Source organism: Limanda limanda, chromosome 18, assembly GCF_963576545.1.
Source record: "Limanda limanda chromosome 18, fLimLim1.1, whole genome shotgun sequence".
Taxonomy (NCBI): Eukaryota; Metazoa; Chordata; class Actinopteri; order Pleuronectiformes; family Pleuronectidae; genus Limanda; species Limanda limanda.
This window is the reverse complement of record NC_083653.1, coordinates 21,970,428-21,990,667: the sequence shown is the minus strand read 5'-3', so window position 1 is coordinate 21,990,667 and position 20,240 is coordinate 21,970,428. Positions and strand designations below refer to the sequence as shown.

The following is a 20,240-nucleotide window of genomic DNA, read 5'->3' as shown; positions in this document are numbered from 1 at the left end:
GGAATATTTTCTAGTAAGACCTTTATTAAATATGTTAACTATGGACATAAACAATTCTAATTGTGGATATCAGTAACCCAATGGCCAACACATGAATGGAAGAGAAACACAATTTGTTCCAGGATGAATGCTGCTGTGAATATCTGAATAGTCAGTTGGGTCTTTTTGACTGCTATAAATTAAATTAGATTAAATGTTACAGTCAGCCACTCATTCTTTATTTTAAGAGATGGTTGTTCAGTTTTGACTGACAAACAGAGAGGAGTGTAGGGTTAGGTGATATATTGAATATACTCGATGGATCGCGGCTTGTTCCATGTGATATGTATAAAATGACTATATCGCGAACACCAAGTATAAATTGTCACGTGAATGTTCTAAGTAGCATTTTGCTTTAGTTTTGCTTCTCTCTTCTCATGCCCCTCTCACAGCAGACTGCTCACTCCCATGCTCATTCAGATACGCGCATGCGTATTTGTGTATCAGGAGGGAAGAGACTCAGATAGCACGGAGAGAAGGAGAGTGAAGGGTCCCAGTGAGTTTACAGAGTTCAGAGACACTTATTGACAGTTTTGTTCATATTCTTTGTGAACGCTGAAGCGAACGATGCAGTTTACAAATGATGGACGTGAGCTGTGTTCACTCCAGCGGGTGATGAAGGCTTGTGTGTGTGTGTTTGTCTGTGCTCGGAGGAGCTGAAACAAAACAAACAGCGAGTTTTCTCTATGATCCAAAGCTGCTCAATGATCAGAAGGCCCCGACATTTATATTGGACTCGAAATGAAACATTTACACCTTGTTTTAAGCCTAAATGCCCGCTGATATCAATTGAGCATTTGTAAAGTGGAGATTTCAAAATATCGAAATATATAGTGTATCACGATATAGCCTAAAATTATCACGATACCTTTTTTATCGCCCGGTCCTACATGCATGTCAGTTATAAAAATGAACATACAGTGATAGACAATTGTGAGTATTCTATCCAAAAGGGCAGATACGATACTGTCCCTGCCTCTTAAGTCTGAGTAAGACTGGAAAAATATTTATATAATAATTAAGTTGCTTTATATTTCCTAATCTTCAATAACAAAATGTACATTACATACAAAATCGTCACAGTGAGAATCACATGTCTGACTTTTGGGAACTATTTAACATGTTACAGAGCATCCTGAAGACTCTGCCAACATGGCTTTATCCCTAGGCAGTGACATGGCCTGCATTGGGCCAGGTCAAGGCCCAGGTCTGGTGTGCCAACATGGTGCTACAGCCAGGACAAGCAATCATCTCCTTTGTCAGCATCTTGCAGCTGCATCAGCAATGCAGATAAATGACGCTGCACAGTCAAAAAGAGAGCAGAGCATCACACAGAGGGAGGAAGGGGATGCAGAGTTCACAAGGCTGTATACTGCAGTGGAAAGTGGAGTCTCTTGGCGAGGAAAAGGTGGAAGCATTGTTACTTTCTGAGATGAGATGAAGGCTTGAGTTCTCCACACAAAGCCTCTAAGAGAACCAGAAGCAGCAGATGTTCACACTAAAATTCCTAGAAAACATAAAGCATAGAAGCTGCTTAGCAATGCAGATTTTCTGACAAAGTTGGACACGTCCGGCACAGACCTGCTTTGTTGCGACAGAATACAGCCTTTGTCACTCACATGACATTAGACAAAGCAGAACATTTCATAAGTTAATTATGTATGAAAACACTCAAGGAAATTAACATACATTCAGAATGCACTTTTGTTTTTCCTCAAAATGCAATCACTTGTCATCAGTCTGCCTCACACCATGGTTAGCATACCATTAATAAATAATACAGTGAAGTGAACTGTTGTCCACATCGCCCGTTACCTCAGCACGGAGATCGACACCCTTATGGTGACTCTCTGGCAGGCAGAGAGCCTTAGGATGCCCCAATGTTCACTGTGCTTTTAAAGAGAGTGGCTTATCCTTAACATGTCTCATCCCAGATATCACATACTTTGCATGAGAAGAAGGAGAAATCTGCTCCACATTTTCAAGCATAAATACTCATCATAGCCACACAGAGATCAGAGAGTATTTTTTTAAGGATTATGAATAATGTTGAGATTAATAAAAAAAACTTAAAAGAATTTTTTTTTGTCTACTTCTTCTACTAGATGGTAGACTGCAAACTAGAAAATGCTTTTCATCCTATAGTTGTGTCATCACTAAAGCACGATAATAAATAAGGATTACAAATACAAAATTACAACATATGTCAGCTAAACAATCTGCATTATGTGCTATAACAAATTTCTATCAGTCATTTTGTGTGGTCATAAAATGCAACTTTATAAACCAACCTCTGTTTCTGTTCTGTGGCAATACTGTGTTTTGGTGATCAGATTGAAATCAGAAAGAGCTTGACATCATGAAAGAGCAAATGTGAATGCATTCAAGATGCATTAACGACAGATTGTGATCCGATCAGCCAAAACATCTCTGAAAGTTGTTAGTTAGTCCTAGAGCTGTCAGCAAAGCTCTTGTTTCCACTACATTGAAGTATTAAACAGTTATCATAAAGGTTAACCTGGCTGGCTGCACAAGTTAACGTAGGCCCCTTTAACTATTAGAAATTAGCCGATAGCCACATTAGCTATCTGTTAAGTTATCATTAAGCTGCGCCTTAGGCTAACAATAAAACGACTGATGTTAATGTGGGAGCTAGGCAGCAAAGGTAATCAGTCCTGCCCCTCTGTAACATTGAAAAGTCAGTTCTAATTTAACAGGAAAACACAATTTTGTTTTTTTGAAGTCAGAGATTGAAACTGAGAAAAGTCGACCAGCAACTGGACATAAACAGTGATGTTGATATTATTGTCTATATTAATTTTATCTTTATTAAAATAAATTTATTTCCCCCATGATGTATCGAAAATGGTATTAGTATATATTTTTTGGCATTAGAGTCCTGAGAAATTTACCCTTGAATTCTACTTCATGATCACAAATCTTTACATAGCAAAACCAAGAAATCTTTATCAAAATGTTTTGTTTGTGTTGTGTATTGATGTGTGTATCACTCAGTATTTGCTGTAATTAATTTCTAAACGGTAGGAAACGTACAACCAACACGTAACAAAATAAACCCCTGTTTCAGCTCAAGATGACTGCTTTTATTTCTCTCCACTAAACTGTCCCCAGCAGGACTGATAGATTTGAAGTCTGGCTGTGTTACTAGTGAAATGGCAGAAAAAATATAAAAAGCCACTGGTTGTTGAAAATACACTCGGTAATTTCAGCTGGACAAATATAGCGTACAATACACAAGAAAAAGTCTTGAGAAAGCATAATCCATGGAGTGAGTATGAACTCTGTGCTCTCCCAGCTGCTCCTCTAACCACCACATGGCTCCACATGAAGCCTTGCATCTCTGGCTAGCTGCTCAGACACCCGCATGTGGCTGAAAGCTGTTATAGGAGCCTGCCACCGGCTTTCAACTGCTTCTGCAGCAGTATAAACTTTCAGGATGGGTGGTGGCTGGCAGAATTAAAATATTTCTCCTCAACTCATTCAGTGCTAAGGTTTTAAATATAGTCTGAGGCGCTCCAATGCACTACTGAACTCCTGAATAAAGGCTAAATGGAATTGGAGAGATTAAGAAAAAAAAGTGAGGGAGATTAAAAATGGAAAATGTTAAGCAGGATATGAGAGGAAGTTATGCTTGCTGGTGCTCTCATGCCCTGCTTGTGCTCCACATGTAAATGAGTAAATGTGATTCTTTACAGAGGAAATGAAGTCACACTCAAATACCAGCGACTGACTATGTTCATTTCGAGGCAACGTGCAAGGAACCAAACGTAACGACGAGCCGTGGCAGTTGGAAGTGGTGGGCTGATAAAGAACTGTGCACGTTGTGATCGCTGTGATAGGATCTGTGTCACTCCAGCTCGGTGAAGTCAGAAAAACAACCTGCTAATTGAATTCCTTTGAAGATACCCTCTAGGACCGACATCTCTGTGGGCCCAATTCTGATACGCTTTCATGCAAGTGTATCACTTACACGCATCATTTCCTCCAATGATATCACTTTAACAATGACCCAGCGGCATATGCCAGACTCACAAGCATTCCTGTTCTTTAATGAAGCTGACGGATTGTGTAAAATGCTAGAAGAGGTGAAACCTCTGGGTTTTAAATTAGCAGCGTGAAAAGAAAACTGTGAGTGGTGAGAGGGAGATGCTGGAGGGATCGCATGTGTTCGGAGGCCATCATATGATCTAGCTCTGCTCTCACATGTCAGCATACAGCCCACCCCAGTTCCTCACAGCCTTAATTCAACTGTGTTACAACATTTATTCATCTGTAACAATAACTTCGTTTGAGCCTGTCTACGTCACAACTCAGCCACCAACTGCATGGAAGAGAGACACATTTCATCCCACTCCACTGGAGGCGTGACACAAAGGACAGCATTGTTGTGGTGTCTTTCTGACCTCTGAGGTTCTGGCGTGATGCTGAGCACAGAGCAGAGGATGACTCTATTCCACCGGCGCCATTTAACCCACTGGGAGTTCAATGTGATGACGTCAACCCCTGGACTGGAGTCTACAACGGAGAGGTTGTTTTTTATTCTTCTTTTGTTAATGAGATGACGATTTAATTATGAATCTAACTGGGTTTCCTTCAATAAGCAAGGATTGTGTTTAACAGAAACATTGACCTTTTCCACATAGAAAGTGACAATGAACTGACCAGGAAACTTTGTTAATATTCTGAGGACTGGCCGATATGGCATTTAAATTATATTTTTAGGTGTTATCACAATAAACGATTTATATCTCACTATTTGAAATCTCTGATGCTTTAATGAGGAGGGTACACGTTCAAAAAACAGGATTCCTGATGACGTATAGGCAGACAACACAAACAAAGTGTTTCTTCTGCTTATCTGCTTGAAAAATGATTTGTAAATGTATTTCACCTGAAGACTTATTACCTTAGTTATTCTTCCGATTACTAATTATTCAACAGTCAGCAAGACTTCTGAGATCTTTTTTGTTTTCGGCTCAGCAACTTATGTCTGCATCGCAGATATTCTAATGTCATGAGTCTACACACTTCATACCTCATACTAGCATATGTGTGTTTAAAGTTGGTTTGGTGTGTACCTTTTTAATATTTTAAAATGGTGTTTGTATACTCATATACGTAAATAAAACAGTTTTTGAGAAAGTTAAATTTTTGTGCAAATAAACTGTAAAAGAAAATTCATGGTCTACTTGCTTTTTCTCAACCATTTACTTAGTTATCATGGATCTCACTTGTTATTACCTGATCTTTGTAATTAACGTTAAATGAGTTTGACCAGCTGCCATGACTTATGGTGAAATGCTCCCATCAAGACCTGTGTACAGTTGGGACAGTGTATGCTTGTTAAGTAACAGAGATTAGAAGTGACATGAAGTTCAGAGCTTCACCATGGATGATACCAGCTCTTACCACTGGCTACGAGTCAAGACCAAATCTGTTCAGCCACACAGTACAGTGCACAGGGACCAACGTGACATGAGGGATGATCAAACCACTGTAAGTTTGCTTCGCATCTTCATACAAGTGTATCCCCCTCTCTGAGACCCACAGAAGACAAATGATATCACTGTACAGTGATACAGTATATGTGAAGTGTAGAGTTAAGTACACCTGAGCAGCATGAATCAAACTACATAATAAGGAATAATGGGGGCGGAAGCAACATCAAACCATTTGAGTAAATTCCATCACCAGGTGCTGCAGGTTGAACCAGACTGGATCCAAAGTGGGTCAATGCCAAGGCAAGACTTAAGGTATAGGCAATCACTCCAAGACATAATTCATGAATTATCACAGCACAGTTTCAAATGTGTTATAGTAATCACACAAAATAACAACAGTCTCTCAATCTTCATTTAGATCTGCACCATGTTATGCAAAAGGGAAACATATGTACATTTTGTTGGTTCCAATGCAGTGAAAAATGTGAAGCATTAAAACATTAACCCTATTGTTCAATTTCAGTGAAAACCTTCAAAATTTGTTTTACTTCCTGTATTTGTAGAAAATCGAATAATTTGGCCCATGATCAATTGTAATTGAATGAATTTCCAGTTATGTTAGTCATGTTAAATAACTCATGTTTAAGATAAAAGAACATGGGGTGGGGACAATTTCAAAATAGGCGACCGTAGTAGGGTCCTGGAGGTTCATCAGTGCCGAAAAAGCAAAGCAACCTTACTGTGTGTCAATAAGTTTGCACTATTTTGTAATTTTTAAGTTATTGGTTTATTTCCTAACTCAGAGGCCCTGTCTCAAAGAGGGCCCATGTGTAATATATTTGATAGAGGGTATATACCATGTGTAATACCACTGGCATTACAGGGTCTAGGAGGAATAACTGATTATTCTGGGCATATCCATTTATGAAAACAAAAAACAAGTCCAAGATCTCAAAAAACAGACTGCAGTCCTACAAGTTTATTATTGGAACGATTGAAATTACAAAAGCAGCTCATTAGCAGACACTACATCCACATACTTCTTCTACGGAATTAGGTTTCCTGTGCTCCACGGTCCTCTCTGTGATGACCTGCCTGCTCAGAGCTCTCCTGCCGGCCCAAAGTATCCTCCCGTCAGTCAGTGATGGCATGAATTGTGATTAGGAACAAAGCCTCTTTGGCAGCGTGTCACAAAGTGTAAAAGGATGAAGCTGTTTAAAACTGTCTGTCTAAATGGGCCAATGTGCTTAACACAATGGATTTTCCTCTGTGATACCGGGCATGTCTCTTCCTATTGTGTAGCTCTAGCACAGAGAATAAAAACGAGCAGCTCTTAACTCATAACTCATCCTGACAAGAGCAGTTTTTTTTCCTGCTACAAGTCAGATGGGGACATCTGCAATACAGAGCTCCCCTGAAAACAAGCCAAATTTAACACAAACGTGGAAGGAAGGATTTCATTTTTAGAGTTGGAATTTTGAAATTTGGCAGGATGAATTCGAACTTCAGCAGATCTGAAATAAATAATCCTCAGACCGAGAGAATCCAATCTGCTCTGTGAGTCTGTGTGCCTATATACAGCTTCTACAAATAACAATATTTAACAATGCGCATTTATTCCTGCGCTTAGTTTTCAAGACTGCTACATCTCAGCAGAGATGATTGTGGATTGTGAGTGTGGATCATGATCATGACGGCATCTAATCATTGATTATCATTACAACTAGATTAAGTTAAGACTAGTTAAGATATACAATATGCCGTCCCACATATATTATTGTTAATACCTCGATCATTACAATTGTCATTACTGCTCCCTTCCTCTTTGTCAGACATTTTCTTTTATGCATATGCTAAAAACATTAAAACACTTCTCTATTTATGTTAGACACTGTCTTAATCAATGCTATAATATACTGTTGATGTGCTCTGCTACACGTGGCGTCTTTTGCACTTCTGTGTGAGAGGGATCCCTCACATGTGTCTCACTCTGGGGTTTCTCTTTCTTTTCTGCCGTTAACAGGGTTCTTTGGTGTATTTCTTCCCAAGTCTTGTTAAGGGTTAAGGACAGAAGATATATATTACACCTTGTTAAGCCTCATGATACAAATTGTGAATTGTGGATATGGGCTATAAAAATAAAATTTGATTGATTGATTGATTGATGCTCCTGGCAGCAGAACCTAACAGTACACTGAAACAATTCCACATGCCGCACCTGCAGCACCTGAGCTCAGTAGACATCAGCAGACCCTATCATCACATGGTCATAAAAAGAACAGCTTGACTCATTGGAGACAGCAAACTGTGGGCCAGATGCTGGCACCTCTCAAAACCCAAAGATGAGGGAGATTCCAATGTGACATCAGACAGTAGTTTCTTCATGTTGCCCTTGCTCACCACTTCAAATGAATGCATTATCTTTAGCAACCCTTGCCCTGTTAGTTGTTTGTTGTCAAACAAAGGCTGATTCATTAAGGAACATGTCTTGAGGGGGGCAAGTGCTCATGTAAGAGAGAAGGTGTTGGTCACCTAATGACAATGTGATCGATTACACCAATTTAGCAAAGGGAACGTGCATAACGAATTGCTGTGGTTCAGACCTGGGCAGGTTTAATGGGCTGGCAGGAATCGAAGGAGGGAAGCCCATCAATGTTTCAAAAGGAGACAAGAGATGACATGAGTTGCAATTCAACTGGATTCCCATACACGAAGCGGGAGGAACTTCCCTTTCATGACGGGGAAGGCTAGAGGAAAAGGGCTTGTACTTCAGGGGAGTATTTCTGTTTTTCTGAAATGCAGCAGTGTCATGCCAAAAGAGTAAACACCACATTATCCCGTGGAAACAACCAAATGCCTCAAAGACTGACTTGACTGTATCTGAGTGCACGTCACCTGCATAAAACAGCTCATGTGAAGGAATGCAGCCGAGCGCTGTGTGTGTGTGTGTGTGTGTGTGTGTGTCCCCCCCCCCCCCCCCCCCCCGCATCTGCATGCACAGACGTGAGAGAACCCGAGATGTGAACCTCTGAATCATGTGAGGCTGCGTCCTTCAGCTGACTCCACCGACAAGCATCCCAGGAGATGCTGATGGTGGTGGTGGGAGAGAGGGAGACTGGGAAGGGGGGGGGACACCCTGGTAAACAACGGAGCAGAGAGGATCAAAAACCAATGCGTCAAGATGATGTGAAGCCGCCTGTGTGACATCGAACCCAGAGGATGAGCTACTCGTGTCATTCGCCTCTCCGCTCCAGCTCAGCCCGCTGGATGTGGAGGTTCCACTGAACACACACACGGAGCCTCGCGTTCAAAGCAGCCGACGCCTCACTCCATCTGCCCCCGGAGCGGTCGTAGCTGGAGCTAACACACCAAGCACGTTCACGGCGAAGACACGTCAATAATAACAACAATAACGGCAGGTCAAAAAAACAACAACAACAAAACCCCCAAAGTGATTCATTCCGCTTCAGAGATGGAGGCGAGTTGAATTATGAGTGAAAACACGGGGTCTCTTACCGGTGGAGGGGGTCTAGTGGTCCGCGGCGCTGCCTCCCATCGCCTCTGTGAGCTGTGACCGTGGAGCTGTGGAGCCGTGGAGCTGCTGTCCCCGCGCTGCCTCCTGCTCGTGTCCGCTGCTGATGGCGCTCAAGCCGGGATATCAGCAGGGCCACGGTGAGAGCGCTGCTGCCTTCACGGGCTGCAGGACATATCCCTACGCGCGTACAGAAAACCTCACACAACACAACGCATCTGCGGAGGAAAAAAAACAAGTATAGGTAGGGTTCGGGGTTTTTATGCCGTCGAGATGTGACGTGCTAGGGGCAGAGGACACAGATCCGTCCTAATTATTTAACTTAATCGAAAAGAAACGGCATCAAACACCTTGAAAACATAAAGCCTTTTAACTGCCTTACTCAAAGAAGTGTTGTTATATGTCAATGTATATACCAATATTGATTTTCAAACAAGGTCTTTTGCATCAATTGTTACGTCATCGCTTTTATTTTCATAATGGCAGAGTACATGGCAGAGTTTTCTTAGGAGCATTTCAAGACAAACCCGGGGTCTGGTCCATTGACTGACAGCACGGCCGTCCAATCATAGGATAGCACATTGGAACTATGGATTTTTTTTACTTAACATTGTAGCGCCATCTTCTGTCCGCTATCTTGATGTGATAAAGACAGGTGACGGGAAGCGGCAAGGGACAGTACACGACGTTTCCGGCACCTTTATTACTTCGTCGGCCTTGCCTTCTGGACGGAGAGCGCATTTAAAGGTTCAGTGTGGAATATTTAGATGAAAGGGATCTATTGGCAGAAATTGAATATAAAAAAATCCTAATGGTGTTTTCGCTACTTTGTAATCCTCTTAATTGTTTGAATTTTGTTTTCCATACCTAACACATCAGGTGATGACATATTTAGTCGCATTTTTTCTTTTAACCGCTGGCTGTCGAGGTGGTGTCCTGTAAATGGTGTGGGCTTTGTAGATAATTGGCAAACTTTTTGGAGTAAACCTGGTCTTGTTAGGAGAGACGGCGTTCATCCCACTTGGGATGGAGCAGCTCTCTTATCTAGGAATATTACCCAGTCTATTACATGACAACCCAGAGTTGGGACCAGGAAGCAGAGCTGCAGTGCTAAACACTTCTCTGCGCTCCCTCTGGTCAGTCACCCAACCGCATAGAGACTGTCTCTGTCTACCGTCCGATTCAATTATTTAAATTAAACAATAACAGAGCGAGAACTCACAATAATCTTATACAAATTAACACAACCTCTGGAACAACACAGGAAACTAAGACTTTCAAATGTGGTCTTTTAAACATAAGATCACTGTCCTCAAAGGCTATTTTAGTTAATGAACTAGTCTCAGACTACAATATAGATTTATTGTCCCTTACTGAGACGTGGCTGCATCCTGATGAATATGTCAGTTTAAATGAATCTACTCCCCCCAGTCATATAAATTCACACGTTCCCAGGGAACTCGGGCGAGGAGGTGGAGTTGCTGCTATTTTTAACTCCAGTCTATCAATTAATCCTAAAGCTAAACTCAGCTACAACTCATTTGAATGTCTTGTTCTTAATCTTCCACGTCAATCCAGGAAACACCAACAGCCAATCATATTTGCTGTAGTTTATCGTGCTCCTGGGGCTGAATTTCTAACAGAATTCCCTGAGTTTTTATCAAACCTAGTCCTAAAGACCGATACAATTATTATTGTTGGTGACTTTAATATTCATGTTGACAATAATAAAGATAGCCTGAGCGTAGCATTTATTTCAATACTAGACTCAATTGGTTTTAGTCAGTGTGTACATCAACCTACTCATTGTTGTAACCACACACTTGACCTTGTATTATCATACGGTGTCAAAATTGAACATTTAACAGTACTTCCGCGCAATCCAGTACTATCAGACCATAATTTAATAACCTTCGATTTTTCATTATCTGAATATATGCCCCTAATAAAAAACTCATTTTCTAGATGTCTACCTGATAGTGCTATAGCTATATTCAAGGAAATAATTCCGATTACATTTAAACCCGTATTATCCGTCGACATAAACAACAAATTCTTTAAAAACCCGAGCTCTATTGAGATTGACCACCTCGTAGATAGCTCTGCAGACTCGTTACGATTAACATTAGACTCAATAGCGCCTCTAAAAAAGAAATGTGTAAAACATAGTCAATTAGCTCCGTGGTATAATTCCAAGACACATGAGTGAGAGAGAAAATTAGAAAGGAAGTGGCGCTCCAGCAACATTGAAAATCTCGTTGAAAATCTCCTAGACTGGAAGAGTAATGTTAAAGAATATAAAAAGGCTCTCCACAAAGCAAGAGCTGCCTATTATTCAAAACTAATAGAAGAGAATAAAAACAACCCAAGGTTTCTCTCCAGCACTGTAGCCAGGCTGACAGAGAGTCACACCTCCACCGAACCCAGTATTCCTCGATCCCTAAATAGCAATATCTTTATGACCTTTTTTAATGATAAAATTCTAACTATTAGAAATAAAATCAACCATCTCCTGCCCTCAATTGGCACTAATACCCTCCCAACAACAGAGATCTCAGAAACGGCTGAGAATCCTTCCCATTACTTAGACAGCTTCTCTCTGATCACCCGTGATCAGTTTACCAAAATAATCTCAGGTTCTAAACCAACAACCTGTATCTTAGATCCGATTCCAACTAAATTACTTAAAGAAATTCTGCCCCTAATAGATAGTTCGTTACTTAACACAATAAATCTGTCATTATCATCAGGTTATGTACCACAGTCTTTTAAAATAGCTGTTATCAAACCCCTACTCAAAAAACCCACCCTAGACCCAGAGGTTTTAGCAAATTACAGGCCAATATCCAATCTCCCCTTCCTCTCTAAAATCTTAGAAAAAGTTGTAGCCAATCAGCTGTGTGAGTTTCTCCAGGAAAATAATATATATGAAGACTTTCAGTCTGGGTTTAGAACCAATCACAGCACAGAGACAGCCCTGGCAAAAGTCACTAATGACCTTCTAATAGCTTCAGATCAGGGACTTGTGTCTGTCCTTGTTCTGTTAGATCTCAGTGCAGCATTCGATACAATTGACCATCAAATTTTATTACAAAGACTAAAACAGTTAATTAACATTAAAGGAACGGCCCTAAACTGGTTTAAATCTTATTTTTCTGATCGCTCCCAATTCTTACAAATTAATGATGAGTCATCTGTGCGCACCAAAGTTAACCATGGTGTTCCACAGGGGTCTGTGCTCGGCCCAATTTTATTCTCATTATATATGTTTCCACTAGGAAACATTATCAGGACACACTCGGTAAATTTTCACTGTTATGCGGATGACACCCAGTTATATTTGTCAATAAAACCTGATCAAAGTAATCAATTAACTAAACTTCGAGCATGTCTCAAGGACATAAAAACCTGGATGACCCGCAATTTTCTCTTATTAAACTCAGATAAAACTGAGGTTATAATACTCGGCCCTAAACACCTTAGAGAAACATTATCTAATGATATAGCTGCGCTAGATGACATTGCCCTTGCTTCCAATGAAACAGTCAGGAACTTGGGAGTGATCTTCGATCCTGATTTGTCCTTTAATAGTCACTTAAAACAAATTTCTAGGACCGCCTTTTTCCACCTACGTAATATCTCAAAAATCAGACATGTCCTTTCGCAAAAAGATGCAGAAAAACTAGTCCACGCCTTTGTTACATCGAGACTGGACTATTGTAATTCATTATTATCAGGCTCCAGCAGTAAGTCGTTAAAGACTCTGCAGCTGGTCCAAAATGCCGCAGCACGTGTCCTGACAAGAACTAAGAAAAGAGAGCACATTTCCCCAGTATTAGCATCGCTACACTGGCTTCCTGTTAAATCAAGAATAGAATTTAAAATTCTCCTCCTCACCTTCAAGGCCCTTAATGATATGGCACCTTTTTACCTTAAAAAGATGTTAATACCATATCAACCTACTAGAGCACTCCGATCCCAGAATTCAGGTTTACTTGTCGTCCCTAAAGTCTCTAAAAGTAGAGTAGGAGCCAGAGCTTTTAGCCATCAAGCCCCACTCCTGTGGAATAATCTCTCACTTTCAGTTAGGGAATCAGACACGCTCTGTTCGTTTAAAAGTAGACTCAAAACCTTCCTTTTTGATAAAGCTTATAGTTAGAGCTAATTAGTGGAATATATGACACAAGACACACGGAGCTTCTCTTTCCTGCTTCTCCTTCCTTTTCTCCATCCCTAACACATCAAAGTAATTCTTATCTCATCAGTACATGTTACTAACTTGACCCCTTTCCCGGAGTTTCTGTGCCTTAGCGCCCGCGGATGCAGGGCCACAGCTGTGGCCGCACCATGGATATGATTGTGGATCGCGCTTCAGAGGTCGCAATGGTGGATCCAGTTCGGTGGATTCTGTATCGTGCCTGCTGATCGTAATGGTAATGGAGGATCCTTTGTCGCGCTGGCATCGGCTGATGGTGGACCACGACCGAGGCGGCAGCTGATAATGGATTCTAACTGGCGGCAGTGGACAATAACTGTGGACTATAGTGGATCCCATCCTGATGCTGGATCATGATCTTGCTGCTGACCAGAGACTATGATTGCAGCAGGACTGCTTCACTTATAGTATTGAAAAAATGTTTACCCTCATCAATGCTGCTAAAAACTTTAATCCTGATGATGTTTTCTTAACACTTGACATCTATTGCACTTCTGTCCGCCCTGGGAGAGGGATCCCTCACATGTGGCTCTCTCTGAGGTTTTTACATATTTTTACCTGTTAAAAGGGTTTTTAGTAGTTTTTCCTTACTCTTGTTGAGGGTTAAGGACAGAGGATGTCACACCATGTTAAAGCCCCATGAGACGAATTGTGATTTGTGAATGTGGGCTATACAAATAAAACTTGATTGATTGATTGATGATACCCTAGAATAGGGCCTTGATATTGAAATACTTTATATTTACATCAGGAGCGGCTCCTCTCTGCGGAAGCCACCATTTTTAAAAACAATAGGCTCTGGATCATGTAATATGTGCTGGTTCATCTTGGTTTGTACATCTTCTTGAAGATGCATGTGGCATTTCAAGCTCCATTTGAATGTCCTCCACGCGTGAATACACACGTGTCTCATTCTGCTGATGATAATAAACAATAACATGTTAATAAAACAATATACAATACATAATAATACGAAATTATGAAATAGATATAAACAAAATTCTAAATAGCCATACAAATGATAAAACACTCCATGAAAGCCAGTCTGAAAAGATGGGTTTTAGTTTAAGAAGAAGACTCTACCTGCCAATAAACCCCAAATGAGAAGAAGAACCCACATTTTCAGCACAATAAATTAAATTAAAGAGTTTCTCTGTAATAATCTTTCTCCGTTATCAATCAATCAATCAAATTGAATTTGTATAGCCCATATTCAAAAATCACATTTCGTCTCATAGGGCTTTAACATGGTGTGACATCCTATGTCCTTAACCCTCAACAAGAGTAAGGAAAAACTACTAAAAACCCTTTTAACAGGTAAAAATACGTAGAAACCTCAGAGAGATCCACATGTGAGGGATCCCTCTCCCAGGACGGACAGAAGTGCAATAGATGTCAAGTGTAGGAAAACATCATCGGGATTAAAGTTTTTAGCAGCATCGATAAGGGTTAACATTTTGAGGCATAACTCCAATACTATATGTCAAGCAGTCCTGCTGCATCATAGTCTCTGGTCAGCAGCCAGCAAGATCACGATCCAGCATCAAGATGGGATCCACTATAGTCCACAGTCATTGTCCACTGCCGCCAGTTAGGATCCATCATCAGCCGCCGCCTCGGTCGAGGTCCATCACCATCCGATGCCAACGCCACAAAGGATCCTCCATTACCACTACGATCAGCCCGCTTGATATAGAATCCACCATACTGGATCCACCATTGCTCTGGTGCGTGATCCACAAATCGTAATCCATGGTGCAGCCACAGCTGTGGCCCTGCATCTGTGGGCGATAAGGCACAGAAACTCCGGGGAAGGGGTCAAGTTAGTAACATGTACTGATGGGATAAGAATTACTTTGATGTGAAACGTTAGTTTCTGTAATGTTTCCTGCAATGGCACACTGATCGTCATGGCCCTGGTTGTCTGTATACATTTGTCGTACTCCTTTCAATCAATCAATCAAATTTTATTTGTATAGCTCATATTTACAAATCACAATGTATCTCACAGGGCTAAACAATGTGCCTCATCCTCTGCCCTTAACCCTCAACAAGAGTAAGGAAAAACTACAGAAAAAACCCTTGAATTAATTAAGGGGGGCGGTGTGGCCTAGGGGTAGAGTGGTCGTCCTCCAACAAGAGGGTTATCGGTTCAATCCTCACTCTTCACCATGCATGCCAAAGTGTCCTTGGGCAAGATACTGAACCCCTAAAAAAAAAATGGCCCCTCATAGATGTCGAATGCACTAATTGTAAGTCGCTTTGGATAAAAGCGTCTGCCAAATGACATGTAATGTAATGTAACGGGAGAAAAAAAAAAAGAAACCTCAGAGAGAGAGACACATGTGAGTGATCCCTCTCCCCAATAGATGCCTGTGTAACAGAGAACATTAGCAAAATGAGAGTATTTACAACATTGATTGTAATAGACAGTTTTTAACATAATGGAAAGGAAATTAATTGAGGACTTATTGTCAGTAATGCAATGCGATGTGAGTAGGCATATTGTATATCAAGCAGTCCTTGTATTGTTGTTGAAAATAATAGTCCACGATTAGCTGCCACCACGATCAGAATCCACCACCACAATCAGATGCCACCAAAAAAACGTGGTGCTTCTGCAAATGCTTGATCAACATTGCAGTGTGGAAGTTTCCAAAGCTGCTGCCACCCCTTGAAACATTTGCATGGTATAGATTGCACTCAGCTGTTTTGCTTTTTTCTCCCTGGAGCATAAAACAACTGCACACAGCTGACATGAGGGAAGTGCTGACCCTCACACTTGCTTTCTAGCTAGCTGCCGGCAGTCTCCTCTTCGCTAGATGAACTCGAGGTGGAGGAAGAAGAGGAGGAAGAAGAAGAGGAGGAGGTGGAAGAAGAGGAGGAAGAAGAAGAGGAGGGGGCAAATGACTCCACTGCTGTTAACCCTGGTGGTTCCGTGGCTGTGTTCTGTTCATTGAGACCCTTCCTGCATACAGGACACGTATCATGCTGTGGGAAAAAACAAAGAGTCCTTAGTAATGGTAAATGGTAAATGGTTTTGTATTTATATAGTGCTTTTCTAGTCTTGATGACCACTCAAAGCGCTTTACAGTACAGTTTTACATTCACCCATTCACACACACAATCATACAGTGCATCTATTCGCAGCACTTTTTTTTTTCTATGGGGGGCCATTCAGGGTTCAGCATCTTGCCCAGGGACACTTCGGCATGCAGATGGGTCAGACTGGGGATCGAACTGCCGACCTTCAGGTTGGAGGACGACCACTCTACGACCCTCTTAGTCTGTTCACCATCGATATAAATGTTATTTTCATACAAATTCAGATGACTGTTTTTCAGATGTAGCACAGATGTAAGGGATGATCTGATCAGCTTTTTCTTTTTGTTTGAGTAATTCAATACCAAGTGTATTAAAATAAAGAGTCAAAATCTAATATTTGTAACAGCACACATCCTGCAACAGCACACAAATTACAATTAAAATCATTCCTATTTGCATTGGAGTGACAGCTACCTGAATGGTGTCATTTCTAAGATTAGTGCTTCATCTCATATACAGACGTGGACAAAATTGTTGGTACCGTTCCGTTAAAGAAAGTAATAATTTTTTTTTTAACTGAAAATTAACTAATGAAAATCAGACATTGCTTGTGAATTGTGGTTCAACAGAATAATTTAAAAAAACTAACTAATGAAAATGGCTTGGACAAAAATGATGATACCCCTAGAAAAGATTCAAAATAATTTGCCTATAGGGACATGTTAAACTAAGGTGTGTCTTCTAATTAGCATGGCAGGTGACTTCAAACTTGTAATCAGTCATTCTGCCTATTTAAAGGGTGAAAAGTAGTCACTGTGCTGTTTGGTATCATGGTGTGTACCACACTGAACATGGACCACAGAAAGCTGAGGAGAGATTTGTCTCAGGAGATTCAAATTTTTTTTATAGACAAGCATATTAAAGGTAAAGGCTATAAGACCATCTTCAAGCAGCTTTATGTTCATGTGACTACAGTTGCACTAATTATTCAGAAGTTTAAGGTTCACGGGACTGTAGCCAACCTCCCTTGACGTGGCCGCAAGAGGAAAATTGTTGACAAAATGAAGAGACAGATAATACGAATGGTAACCAAAGAGCCAGGGACAACTTCCAAAGAGATTAGAGGTGAACTCCAAGGTCAAGGTCCATTAGTGTGAGATCGCACAATCCGTTGCTGTTTGAGCCAAGTGGACTTCATGAAAGACGACCGAGAAGGACACCACTGTTGAAAGCAAATTATAAAAAACGAGATTGGAATTTACCAAAATGCATATTGACAAGCCACAAAGGTTATGTTCTGGGGCTGCTTTGCTGCATCTGGCACAGGGTGTCATGAATCTGTGCAGCGTACAATGAAATCTCAAGACCATCAAGGCATTCTGGAGCGAAATGTGCTGCCCAGTGTCAGAAAGCTTGTTCTCAGTCGCAGGTCATGGGTCCTCCAACAGGATAATGACCCAAAACACACAGCTAAAAACACCCAAGAATGACTAAGAGGAAAAAAATTGGACTATTCTGAAGTGGCCTTCTATGAGCCCTGATCTAAATCCTATTGAACATCTGTGGAAGGAGCTGAAACATGCAGTCTGGAGAAGACATCCTTCAAACCTGAGACAGCTGGAGCAGCCTGCTCACGAGGAGTGGGGCTAAAATACCTGCTGACAGGTGCGGAAGTCTCATTGTTAAAGTAATCGCTTGAGTGCAGTGATTGCCTCAGAAGGTTGTGCAATAAAATATTAAATTAATGGTACCATAATTTTTGTCCAGACCATTTTCATCAGTTTGTTTTTTAAAATGATTCTGTTGAGCCACAATTCAAAAGCAATGTCTGATTTTCATTAGTTAATTTGCAGTACTTTTGTGAGTTTTAAGTTGTTTAAGTGACCATTGTGGGTTTTTCTTTCTTTAACGGAAGGGTACCAACAATTTTGTCCACGTGTGTAGCTCTAGTGGCAGCCATTTCTCCTGGTAGAGCAACAATTGTCCCATCAGAACTTGGAGGGTAACAATTTTAACAGTTACTAGTTCAGTCTAATTATCGGTTTAGCTGACACATTGAGTCTTTCCTTTGTTACTTTACAAATGATATTATAGTGCCTTTATAGAAAACATCCTAATGTTGGACTGCTTTTCCTCTTTGGCTGTAAGAGAACATTGAAGTTTAGAAAATATTTTTAAGCCACAGCAGCACCAAAGGAATGTCTTAAAAATGAAGGCAGAGATGAGTGGGTTTTTTACCCAAAGTATTGCTGCGTGTGTTTTTGCTCAGTAAATCACAGTCTCTGCTCTACTGATGCACTGAAACTGCCAGCTGCTGGTGGTTTGAGTCATGTTGCAGTTTAGTGTGAGGAATACCGTCCAATGGTTTAAGACAGAACAACAGTTTGATATACAGTTTGGTGTATCTGATAAGCATCCCACACTGTGATCAACTGTGATTAATGTCTGATACCGATCATGCACATATATTTTTGAAATCATTGAAAAACATGCATACCTGTTCCAGCCATGGTACTATACAATCATTGTGAAACAAGTGACTGCAGGGCAGTTGTCTAACACTCTCCTCAAGGCTGAAGTTGTCTTTGCACACAGGACACTCTAGATCAGCACCTGCACAAGCACCAAAATGACATTACAACATTACTTTGTGTGTTGTGTGTGTTTGGGAAATATGTATTGTGATTATGTTCTGTTATCTTGTTAAAGTGAAAATGCTATAATTGAATTGATTTACAGGGCCAGGATATGTGATCATTAGTAGGTGTTTGGATCCATACATGGAGCTAGTACAAAGGACAACACTGATCCAAAATGACTTTTCTGTTTTGATGGATCACTCTAAGAAGCAGAGGTGCTCCTTGTGCAGCGTGGGTTAGACACAATGAGTAGGTTACTGTGAGTGAGAGTTAGATAGACATGCAGGCACTCACCCATATGTTCCTCTGTAATGGAGATGGTGGGTAAACTCTGAATTCTTCCTGTGTCTGCAGGAAGAGGTCCCATGTCTTCAACTTGGTGCGGTAGCTGCAACTGAAAAAGAGCAAAATCGTATTAAATGGCTGAGGTCATCTGCATGAAAACAAGTTCTATAAACCACACTTTTAAGACATACTTTTCAAACATTTAGCTAAACTATATGGCCATTATATCTCTGATTTTATGTAATAATTCTTAAAGAAGCTTGCTCTTCTAGCTACAGAGCTCCATTATCCACTATAACTGTCGGTGTGAGATGCATTTTTATTTCCAATTTATTGTAATAAAAACAATGTGTACCTGTCCAAGTATAACATTTAAGAGGAAGTCCACTTCATTTACTGCATATAGCATGACCCTGCAAAAACAAGAAAGTAGTCAGAGAAACAAAAACAGAATAAGAAAACAGCAAACATTTTTATCTCAGTGACATTTGACAAATCTAAACAACCGTTACATACAGTGTTGTGTGTCTTACACTTGCCATCCTCCTGTCCTGGATTGTGGCATGGCTGAAGGTCTGTACATATTAAAAATGTTATGGTCAAAGAAATATATAAATAATAAATATAGATGTAACACAACATGTTTGCTGTTCAGAATGTATAGAACTAAAAATAGAATAAATGCTAAACATGCTAAAATTCGAATATGCTGTGTTTTATTTTATGAATGAGGTATTTTTTACAGGCATAACACATTATTACATTGTATTTTCATTAGTTAAAGGGATAGTTCACCGAAAATGAAAATTCCCTCATTGTCTAGTCACCACTATGTCGATGGAGGGTCTTTGTTAGAGTCCACAAAACCCTTTTGGAGATTCAGGGGTAAACATCGTTGCAACCCAATACAATACAATTGAAGTAGCTGGTGACTCCTTCTTCAGATGTAATAGAAAAAAATCATAAATGCCTCCATACTGCTCCTGTTCTGTAGTTTCCAACTCCAAACGGCGTCATTTACA

At 40.5% G+C, this 20,240-nt stretch overlaps 2 protein-coding genes across 4 annotated transcripts in view; both read right to left on the bottom strand.

Moving 5' to 3' along the window:
• The window catches only part of fynb (FYN proto-oncogene, Src family tyrosine kinase b), a 65,887-nt gene extending 56,697 nt beyond the window's left edge, over window positions 1-9,190 (bottom strand). For all 3 annotated transcript variants that reach the window (XM_061091634.1, XM_061091631.1, XM_061091633.1), the window contains exon 1: window positions 9,018-9,190. The gene's annotated coding sequence lies outside the window, so the exon portion shown is untranslated. The remainder of the gene's footprint in view (window positions 1-9,017) is intronic.
• A 6,852-nt stretch (window positions 9,191-16,042) lies between these two features.
• LOC133024130 (E3 ubiquitin-protein ligase RNF126-like) lies at window positions 16,043-19,783 on the bottom strand. Its single transcript, XM_061091101.1, has 5 exons — window positions 19,752-19,783; window positions 19,574-19,631; window positions 19,228-19,327; window positions 18,792-18,907; window positions 16,043-16,240 (listed from the first exon to the last, which is right to left on the bottom strand). Exons 1-5 carry the CDS (start codon window positions 19,781-19,783, stop codon window positions 16,043-16,045), a joined length of 504 nt encoding a protein of 167 aa, XP_060947084.1.
• Window positions 19,784-20,240: the final 457 nt, after the last annotated feature.